The sequence below is a fragment of the Aedes aegypti genome, chromosome 1 (genome assembly GCF_002204515.2).
Source record: "Aedes aegypti strain LVP_AGWG chromosome 1, AaegL5.0 Primary Assembly, whole genome shotgun sequence".
Classification (NCBI taxonomy): domain Eukaryota; kingdom Metazoa; phylum Arthropoda; class Insecta; order Diptera; family Culicidae; genus Aedes; species Aedes aegypti.
In genome coordinates, this window is record NC_035107.1 from 118,983,764 (window position 1) to 118,995,514 (window position 11,751).

The 11,751-nt window shown below is 38.3% G+C and overlaps 1 protein-coding gene across 1 annotated transcript; it reads left to right on the forward strand.

Annotated features, from left to right (window-relative positions):
• Positions 1-2,232, forward strand: LOC5565275 (2',5'-phosphodiesterase 12). The gene is made up of 2 exons (XM_021846124.1): positions 1-1,270; positions 1,459-2,232. The coding sequence occupies exons 1-2, from the start codon at positions 54-56 to the stop codon at positions 2,141-2,143; spliced, it is 1,902 nt and encodes a 633-aa protein (XP_021701816.1). The 5' UTR covers positions 1-53; the 3' UTR covers positions 2,144-2,232.
• Positions 2,233-11,751: the final 9,519 nt, after the last annotated feature.

Below are 11,751 nucleotides of genomic sequence, written 5' to 3' on the forward strand. Positions count from 1 at the left end.
TTGTCTGTTCTGGCGATGTCAACATCAGCACACAGTGATCGCAAAGGCCCGAAATGCTTTTCTCACTTGTGCCCAGTTTAGGCATTCGCAAAGGTTTGGTTATCAACTCGCTTTTCCTATCGAAAAAGGTTTCGCCGTTGTTTAGTTTATCGGTCACAAGGTCCGTGTCCAACTTCGCGTTACGCCATCGCTACAGGATGAACGTCGTTTACTTCCGCCAGCTGCCCGGGGAAGACCAGTGTGCCATTTGCTTCCATTTGGCCAGCGAACGATACCGAATCGATAAGGTGTTCAACTTTTCCCGGAACGTTACGGAGAACATCGATGCGAGCCTGGAAAGGATGCGGACCAACATCGAGAAGGAAGTGAAGAAAAAAACGAATAAAAAGAAGAAAAATAAAATCGCACCGGTCGAAGAATCGGCGGAAGCAGGAAGCAGTAAAGATGACCAGGAACTGCCGAAGGTTAGCGTTCGGTTTTTCGATGAGGGTCGGAATCAGGACATCCAGAATATGGCAATTTCTGAACTGCTGACCAAGATACAGGACGAAGAGAGGATCTTGCTGAAAATCTTGGACGACGACTTTCGGATAGACTTCAATTCACCTGTGGTGCAATCCCTAAATCTACCTCAATCTATTCTGGCCGGATTTTACGTGTACCCATCGAAGCTGGAGCTGCTCTTTGCGGACAGAAGCCAATCCGAGTTCCAGTGGTACCGGGGGAAGATGCCAACGTCGAACAATGCCCAGCAAATCGAATGGAGTCCCGTAGGAAGCGGCTTTTCCTACATGGCCAAACCGGATGACGTCGGATGTCGCCTCAAAGTTGTATGTGTTCCTAAGAATTCCGTTAAAGCCGGCCCACCGACAGAAGTCATATCCTCTTGCGAAGTTCAAGCCGGACCAGGCCAATGCCCGTTCGATATCCGGCACCTCTTCACGCAAAAGAAGCTAACGAACGACTTCCAATTCCGGGTCATGACGTACAACATTCTGGCGGATCTGTACGCGGACAGCGATTACAGCAGAACGGAACTGTTCGGGTACTGTCCGAATTATGCGCTGCATATCGAATATCGAAAACAGCTGTTCATTAAGGAAATACTGGGATACAACTCGGATATCATCTGCCTTCAGGAGGTGGATGCCAAAATCTTCGACCTGGACCTGACGGCCGTGCTGCGCATGAAGAACCTAGAGGGACATTTTAAGGCCAAAGGGAAGACGGCGGAGGGGTTGGCCACGTTCTACGATGTTAATCGATTTGAGTAAGTATAACAATTACTGTAACATTCATCCCACAGATATGGATCAGTGTTGGACTAAACACGCAATTTCTTATCGAATAGATTATTGAAGAAAAGCAATACTCGAACTATTAATGTTGACGGCCGTTAGTTAGGATGGCAGTAACGGTCGTGTAATTAAAAATAAACTAATGTATTTTCAATTACAGGGAACTGGACCGCCAAGGTATCACATTCGGAGAGAACTTGGAAACAGCTCCGGCGTTCCAAGGCCTTTGGAACCAGATAAAATCTAATGAAAAACTGGCAGCTCGCATCAAAGATCGATCGACTGCAATTCAGGTGACCCTATTGCGTTCCCGTTCGGTGCCTCAGAAGCACCTGTTGGTAGCGAACACCCATTTCTATTTCCACCCGGACGCAGATCACATACGACTTCTGCAAGGAGGCTTCTCTATGTTGTACGTTAGGGATCTGTACGAAAAATACGAGCGGGAAATGGGTTTGGATAGGAACAACTTTGCCATCATATTCTGCGGAGATTTTAACAGCGTTCCCGAGTGTGGGATGTACCGTTTGATGACGGAACGGTTCGTCGGCGATGAGATGGCCGATTGGCAAAGCAATGAGGAGGAAGCCGTACGGGGAGTTACACTCTCGCAACCGTTCTGGTTCAAATCGGCCTGTGGCTGTCCGAAGTATACCAACTTCACTGTTGGGTTCAAAGCCTGTATCGACTTCATCTACTATCAGAGCGATGTCCTGCGAGTGAACGACATTGTGCCTCTGCCCAGCGAGGAGGAACTGATGGCATATGATGCCATCCCGTCGCCGGTGTTGCCATCGGATCATATTGCCTTGGTGGCGAGTCTCGAGTGGAATGGGAAATCGTGATAAGCAATAATGGCTTTAATCAATGGCAATGTAAAATTCCTTAATATTTGTACTATACATAATAAAAGTTACGAAAAAGTTGTTTAAAATGTTTGCGCATATCAATTCTTTATATTACCCTCATATTGTATAGCCATTTTTTACCAAGGCATAGTCGATAAGCTTGTATTGCATTAGGAAGGTTTGTTATGGCTCCTCATAATTCGCTGGAATGTGTCTAAACTCCATAATTAGGCTTGGTTATGTATAGATTAACATATTACAAAGACATAACCAGCCTACAAGAAAGGCGACAAGTTGAAATGTGAGTCTAAACGCCGCCTAAAAATGGTTATCCCAGTCTGTCATCAAGAGCAAACGATTTTCTGGGAAATTATCAATAGTTTTAAAGGGACATAGGAGAGTATCGACCTCATAGAGCTAGCAGGATCATGGATGAGAACAGCTTTCCCGGGAAGCTCACGAGACTGATTAGAGCGATGATGGACGGTGTGCAGAATTGCGTAAAGATCTCGGGTGAACATTCCTATTCGTTGGAATCATGCCGAGGGCTAAGGCAAAGTGATGGACTTTCGTGCATGTTGTTCAACATTGCCCTAGAGGGTGTCATGCGGAAAGGACGGAAAGCTGGGTTTAAAAGTTAAGGTACGATTTCACTAGGTCCGTTCAATTTGTTTGCTTGGAATTGGCATAATAGGAAAAGGAAGATACTGCAGTGCACAGTGGTTCCATTTGTTCTACGAAGCGGTCATAAATCATTTTATTCAATATCCGATGACAAATTCCATTAGAAAATTAATTATTTCTAACTGTTAAAACACATTCGAGGTTGTTCTCGTATGTGACTTCAAAATTCGTATTAGGGATTAAGGATGCGGAAAGCATACTGCGAAGGTGCTGTTATTAACATGATTATATGCGCATTTAGCGACTTTGTAGTTACCTATCTTTCCGTATCCAAGAATAACTAAAATATTTAATACGTTATTGAAAAGGACCAGGGAATGTATACATTGGGAGCAATATATCAGGATTATTATTTTCCAATTTAAGAAGATTCCATGTTCAGAGTTGCTTCATGTGCTCATAAGCGTACATTGATATGTGGATAAATAAAGCTTTTAGGCGTTTTTCTAAGTGCCGAAGATTACATACGTAATAAATACTTGTATTTCTTATTAATTGATAATGCCAATTTCACACCAAATCTCTTGCAAAATCAAGTTGAAGTAATTACAGTGAAAAATTCATGATTTTTTACATTCATTTCATATTAGTTACAAACATATTGGTATGTGACGAATTCTATGAATATTTTTGTCATTGCCTCGTTTGAGAAAAAACAACATCTTTGAAGGCACGCTACTAACTTATTCTTCTTTTTCATTCTGGCGTTACGTCCCCACTGGGACAGAGCCTGCTTCTCAGCTTAGTGTTCTTATGAGCACTTCCACAGTTATTAACTGAGAGCTTACTATGCCGATGACCTTTTTTGCATGTGTATATCGTGTGGCAGGTACGAAGATACTCTATGCCCTGGGAAGTCGAGAAAATTTCCAACCCGAAAAGATCCTCGACCGGTGGGATTCGAACCCACGACCCTCAGCTTGGTCATGCTGAATAGCTGCGCGTTTACCGCTACGGCTATCTGGGTCCCACGCTACTAACTTATTTGCAAATATTTGCAGCTAGAATCTTCACAGGTTCAATTTCTTTCTCAAACATGATCATTTGGTGGCAGGAGTTTCATTAAATGTGATTAAGAACATATTCAAAAACGTACTTCAAATAAAGTGATGTAGTTATTAAATAAGAATATTTTCATCCTCATTAATCACATCAATACTGGCTCCTAGATGTCAAATCACACTCTAAAATATATCGGTAGATTTCCGTAGAAATTTTGATATTTCGAAAAAAAATATTTGAGATTCCGGTAAGGAATTTTGAATTTATTTGAGAGATCTGTTATTCTCTCTGGCGTTACGTCCCAACTGGACAGAGCCTAATTCTCAGCTTAGTGTTCTTATGAGTACTTACAAAGTTTTTAACTGAGAGCTTTCAATGTCAATTGACCAAAAATAAAAATAAATGACTGACTGACATCCCAGATTCTCTGATTTCTTTTGGAATTCTGGAATTACTATAGTAATGCTGGGTTTCCGATAGGCGTTCTAGATTTGTTAGAACAAATCTGGGATTCTGGAAGCCATTCTGGGATTATTTTGGGAATATTGTATGTTGGGGTACCACCCTATGCGCCTTTGATCACGACTGTCACCCGACAGCGTTCCCGACAGGTGTCATCCAACCGGATGCTGGGTGGAACTTGTCATCTTACAATTGTATCAGTACCTGCACGCCGGTCGCACATTTTTAAGTCGTTCATTGTATTTAGAAGTACCGTTAATAAAGCATATTTGTTTGTTACGTACCGTCAAACGGGGTGACTTGCAACGGCGGGGTGACTTGCAACACATTGTAATTTACAACTAAATTTCACTATAAAACACAATTTTCAATAGAAAATTCGTTTTAAATCGGTGCTTCAATACGTGTGACTCACAATTCAAGTAGGGGCCACGATTAAAACTGTTATTATAAATATGTTCATACAATAAACATAATTCTTTTAAATGTCTAGAAAAATGATACTTGATGGAGGTTCGAAATCGTGACCTGAAAACATGAGATAGATTTAATGTACAAAAGTAATACTCTACATGTTGTTTCTATAACTAATAAGTGATAATATGACGAACTTTATTTTACGAAATTGTAGCAACAACTTTTTAATAAAAATAATTTTTATACACATGTACCTATGCGGGGTGACTTGCAACACTTTATTTCTAAGCAATTTAGAGTTTTATAAACGTTAAAAAAATTTGTGTTAGGTCTACTTTATAATCAAAAGAGTAATAATTCATCAATCAACTACAAATACTGGTTAAAAATATTGTTCAGTTAAGATATTGGACCTTGATGATTTAACGCCTCTTTTTCTCATACAAAAATAGCTCAATTATCTATATAAATAAAAATGGAATGGTGTTTGTATGTCACGAAATGGGTAGAGAACGGTCCAACGGATTGTCACAACTCTTTCACTGTTGCATTAGCCAAGGGTTCCGACGTGTTCGTGCGTAGAAAAAGTTTAGGTAAGTCTTCGGAATATTCTGAGAAACGGGAGGAAACTAATGTGCTATTTTGTTTGGGAGATTGTATGACATTTTTCAATAGCCTACTTGATGGCAAGACGAAGTTTGCCGGGACCACTAGTTTTCTTATAAAAATGTATTCTAAATGTTCTTGTACTGGTTCGAATGCTTTGAATACATAAATAACAATACTTAACAAGTGTGACTAATAAAAAATATCAACATTTTGTTGGAAAAAACTAAATTAGCAGTGAGTGTTGCAAGTCACCCCGCACAAGGACATTTAAAAAATTTCACCTTTTTGATGAGTTTTGATATGACAAAATAATTCGATACAATTTTCTATCATCTCATTCTGTAAGCGAGCCGGCCATTCAAAGTTCTACAAGTAATTTAGATTTTTGGATTACGTTTAGATCTTGGTTTTCGTTGATTGAAGTTGAAAAGTGTTGCAAGTCACCCCGTTTGACGGTAAGTCACTCTCACATAGTAACATCGTAAATCCGGTATTTGATCTGGCTATTAATTTTTTGAAATTATTCGGGTATCTTTAAGACGGTATTTATGTAAGAATCTCTGAGATTTCAGTGAGATTCCTGTAAACTCTGGTCCGATTTTCTGGAAGTCTTGTAAACTTTAGATCCCTTTGATTTCCAGTTCCGTTGGGATTGCAGAGGAAATCTTCAATTATAGTATAAACCTTTGATATCTGAATGAACAAGTGTAAAAGAAAATCCTTAATTCAACCATTATTGTGAGAATTTATTTTTATTTCTAAGAATTCCAGAGATACTACCAGGAAACCTACCGAAATAACGAGAATACCACAGAAATACTAAGAATACCATATCCATCACCGGAGTTCAACATGCTGTTTTTTTTTAATTCACAGAGGAAGCTCAAAATTCTACCGCTATTTCATCAAATTCTCTGTACCGTTAAGTCACCAGTCACCGTGCGGGCTCTATTCACCGTGCACATATACAAATTCCTACATAATATTCATACAATTTTCACAAATTATTCTTTTGTCAGAAAAATAAGATAAAACTGATAAAATAAAGTAGTTTTTGTCACAAAGCATTTTGAAAAACCTAGTTTATTTTTTTTTTTTTTTTTTTTGTATGGTATTCAGTTGGAGCTGCCTGACAGCTTAACTTGTCAAGGCTGAACCCTCGGTCTGGCTTTTGCCAAGTTTCCCCTCTACCAGGACCAATACTCAGACGGACTAGGCAATGGCGCCCACATGAACACTGTTTTTTATTAGTATTGTGACTTGGTAGTTTTTGAAAAGTACCCATATTCCCTTGCTTCTGAGAAAAGGAAGCATTATGAAAATCAGCAGCTCCATTAGAATTTGTTTGAAATAGTAGTGCATTACTAACACTGTCTAGTCGAAATGGTTTTGAATAATTTGTCATTCAAGTGCTATTCTGATTATTATTGTCTTTTACGTAAGATTAGAGTCTTAACTGTCAAGTGTCGTCAAGTCTTGACAAAATTAGGCTGTTTAGTAGTAGTTCTAGTTAATTTCATTTTTGTTGTTAAAAGTATTTATTGGTCATTACGTTCATATATCCTTAAAGAAAAAAGTCGCTTTCCTTGTCTGTTCAACAATTTTTCGAAACTAGCAAGTGTATCCTAATGATCGATCTCAGCGTCTTACTTTCCATAGTCATTTTTATAGTGAATATTGAAGAGTAAAGTTACCTTAGGCTTCTATTACAGTCAACTACAAGATTCACTTTTCGGTGGCAAATGCAATGCTTCACAACGCCTACTTTCTACTTGTAAATTTTGCGAAAATGAAGCTGGAATTAGATTATTTATACCGCTGTTACAAAAGAGGTATTTCTTATTATGGCAATGTAAAAACCATATTAAAATAAGATTGTCGCCACGTATTTCTACTCATTGAATCTACCGAATGAGCAATGAAATTTTATGCAATTTATAATTTTTTATTGTGTTTCAGTCAAAACTCAAATGCACGGTAAATGGACCCTTTTCAATATGTATGGTTCCCATTACCGTGCATTACTGTAAAAAGCTTGAAATTCCCAACAAACATTTTAGTGGAAGAAGAGTTGAACAAACCACTCTAAATATTATTTCAGCTGAATAAACTGTTGTTCAGCTAAAAATGTTACTTGGGTTATTCGGTAATATTAGATTTATTGTTATGTCGTGATTAAAAAACTTCATATTGAGTGTTTGAGTGAATATGAAATGGTTTGGACAATACAGTCAAACCTCCTATAACGATTTTAATGAAAAATTATTTATTTAGTAAATTTTTAAACTTTTTATGGTTTTTATTATAAACTAGTGGTCCCGACAAACTTCGTCTTGCCATCAAGTAGACTGTTGAAAAACGCCATGAAACGTCCCGTGTAAAATGGAAGTTCCGTTCAACCTTATTTTTTTCAACTTTCCCGTTAAATATCCTTTACTTTTTATATCCACAAACACGTCGGAACACCTCAGGAACATAACTATGGAAGAATTTTCAAAATCCGATAGCCCGTTTTCAAGCCATTTCGTGACATACAAACAACATTCCATTTTTATTTATATAGATTATTTATATAGATGAAGATTTTAATACTCTTAAAAATGAGTGCGCACACTACTAGCAATATAGTTGCTCCATTATCAACGTTCCTTCAAAATACAAAATTAAATCCTGACGAAAACTATATGCACGGTGAATGGTGACATAGAACGGTACGAGGAGACCTTAACATGACATTTTCAAACATATTTTTTGTTATCCAACACTAGTTTTATATTTTTTCCTGAATTATTATATAACTGCACGCTACGTAGTGGTATTCTAGTACGCATCAAATTATTTGGAAAAGTTATACAATTTATTGAAGTGCAAATTTTTCTTAAATGCACGGTGAATGGTAGCTTGACGGTACTTCTTTTTCTTGGTATTAACATCGCCACTGGGACAGAGCCGGCTACTCAGCTTAGTGATCTTATGAGCACATCCACAGTTATTAACTGAGAGCTTTCTCTGCCAAAGTTGTCATTTTCGCACTCGTATATCGTGTGGCAGGTACGATGATACTATATGCCCAGGGAAGTCAAGGAAATTTCCATTACGAAAAGATCCTGGACCGACCGGGAATCGAACCCAGACACCTTCAGCATGGCTTTGCTTAATAGCCACGGACTCGAACCACTCGGCTAAGGAAGGCCCCATTAAATTCTCAGAACAGGAATTTTGAAAATGTTAGGAACTTTATAATGTCACAATTGCTGTAATCTCAAGATTCCATCATAGGATACAGATTTCTAGCTAAAATTCTCAGAAAAATCCTTGTTGTCAAATCATTATAAAATTCACATGCACATAAAGTGAATGGTTATCGCAAATTTACACTTCGAATCGTGTAAAGTTACATAACCTACATGAATTTGTGTTCATGATAGATTACGCGATGCATAGCGGGAATGTAGTAATATTCATATTTTCACATGATTTGTCGTGTGAATAAGCGACAAATTTGGCATATATGCATGATTTTATTAATTTTAAGTGTCACTCTGAATGGAATTTTCTTAACGTGCAGCATCAGTTACTGCTCATGTTCGAAAGTAGTAGCGTAGGGTAACAGTCGTATTTTGGACCCCCTAAGGAAGTGTTTTCAGTTTTTTGTCCCAATTAATCAATTGCACAGCGTAACCAAGTCAAAGAACATGCCAAAATGTAGAGAAAAACTTCCTCTACCAGATAAAAATGTTCATACGGTCATGAAGGATGCAAAAAACGACCCTCGAAGTATATATTTTGGACCCCCGGCATTTTTTATCGTTTGGCGATAAAGTCCATAACACTGGTTGTATAATATGCTTGCCCATAGTCTAATCAATCGATTGACAATGGAAAACCGAAGAAATTCTACGCTTTTAGTCCAGAATTTTGAAAAAAGTCTATGTTTACATTTCTCGCGTAACAATTCTAAAGGGCCAATAATCAAATTGTAAACAAATCGGGTTTTGATACCATTCGATAGCATTCCCCAACACCCACAAACTGTGCAAACATTGTCAACATAATCATAAAACTTACCGTTATAAACTCGGTTTTCAAAACGGCCAATAACCGCTTTTTTCCAAATCATTCATTGGCCCCCGCTCGAAAAGGCCAATGATTGGTTCTCGCTCCATCAAGAAGGCCTACAATCGGAAAATTTCGTAAACTGTCATTGGCCTTAGCATGGTGAGAGGCCAATGACTCTCTCTTGCTCATTCATTGAAAACCGAAAAGGCCTAGCCTTGGGCCAAGCACGCTAATAAAATTCTATTTTGGCCAATAAAAAAGGCCCATGCCTTGATGAAAATCGAAAATGGGCCAAGCATTTAAACTCATCATTTTTTCCACATTTTTGTCAGTTTTCAGAATAAAATCAATTATTAGTGTGTAGTAACAGTAAATCGTCACTCAAATAGCAAGAAATCACATTGATTGATTTGAAATCTGAAAAATAAGAATTGAAAATGTGGTGAATGATATTCAAATCGAATTTTCTCAGAGTCAACGATCTGAGGATTGGCCCTTTTGAATTGTTACGCGAGATTTGAAAAATTTCTGACGACTTCAATTTCTGTGTGTAACGTGTTGTAACGGTTGCATGGATGAACCGATTAAATTAATTTAATTTCATATAAAATTTCCTTTGTACAAACGGTTTACGCAAGTGCGGAATAGTCCTATCTTTCCAAATGGCATGCGAATTGAGTTGGTCATTCGATTTAAACTGGGAAATTTGCAGTAAAATGACCAAGGGGGTCCAAAATATATAGGGGTCCAAAATATATTGGTTACCCTAGTAGGTACTACATGTTCGAAAGGTTTTTTATTCATACCAAAAGTGTAGTAAACTTAGTGGATTTTTTCTTGAGTGGATGCTACATGTAGTTAAGTTCAACGCTTTTTATTCATACCGCCCATTGCTTCGAAGAACTTTTCAGGAGTTTGATTTGGGCGCAGACAGACGTTTAAGCAGGAACAAATTTATTCAAAATTCCTGTGTAAATTCTACCGTGGTGTCACCTAGGGAGCAAATTGCTGCAGTACAGTGACAGTTCGTAAAAGCACGTGGCTTCATCTTCTCGCTTACCACCCAGTTCACCGCCCACTGAACAAAAATATCAAAACAATCACTTTAAAAATGATTCACACAATTGTGATACTTTCACGCCAATTTCTTTTACAAGTGTAACGATCATTCAAGGGTGTTATACTAGCATGAATCTGTGAGTAAATTGAATGCCAACTTGTGGTAAAAATTACAATGGATTTAGTTAACTTTTACATGGGAAATAAGATCCAAAAGGGAACATCACCCACCCAGCGCAAAAAACAGGTGCATAGTTTTGAGCGTTGAGCACGTCGGCTGTGGGAGCGGTTGTGTGTCATGCTGTCAACGAAATATGATCGGGGTGGTGGCGGGACGCATACGCCACTAACGCCATCTGTTAGCTTATTGCCACTTGGCGATTTGTGGCGGCCATGTTTTTACACAAGTGGCTGAGTCTAACTTGAACGTCTGTCTGCGATTTGGGATTTATCACGAACTTTCAAAGTCATTCTTCCAATAATTTCGTTTTAGATACCTTCATGAATTCGATCTGGATTTTTTCTAAGGATTAAGAATACCTACAACGACCGTTTCCTTTGTCAATGAAAGCTCCAAGGTTTCCATCAATTTATACATTGAATTCTCTAGGATTTTTCCAACATTCCCGTTTCAAATAAAGTCATCCAAGAATTTTTCCAATCATTCATCAAGGGATGTCTCCAGGGAAATGTCAAGGAAAATGTTTAAGTTTTTTAGGAGAAAATTGTGGAAAATTCACAGGAAAATTCTGTTGAAACTTGTGTATTCCCTTGAGTATGACCTAATGAATACAAGGACCTCTGAAAAAACTTCTGGATTGTTCGAGTACGCATCGTACCTTCGTTCTGTGTGTACACGAATTCTCTCTGCTCTTGGAAGTAAAGCAATAAAACAGTTCTTCTCAGTGCTACAAAAACAGTAATTTTCAGTGCTAAATTAGAAAAGTTCTACAAAAACAGTACTTTTCAGTACTATTTTTTCTACTATTGTTTTACGATCCTTGTTTGGACCCGTCTTTTCAATGTTTCGTTGGACCCGTTAGCGAAAGCTAGCGGTGGTAATCCTTCTTGGACACCGTCTTGGGAAACACCTCTTAGAAGGTCTCGAATAAGCAATCAGTTCGATTCTCTAGACAAATTTTCCGAACACCAAATCGAAGCAGTCTCTAGCCCAGGCTCTTTGATTCAAGTGAGGAAACGTGCCGCATATTGTGGTCAGTTGTTCCGAATTTGGGGGATTTAGGCAGGAGATCTTGAACTCCATTAGGGAAATCAAGGTTTCTTTCCGAATTGCAAAGAAAGAAGACTGCCGC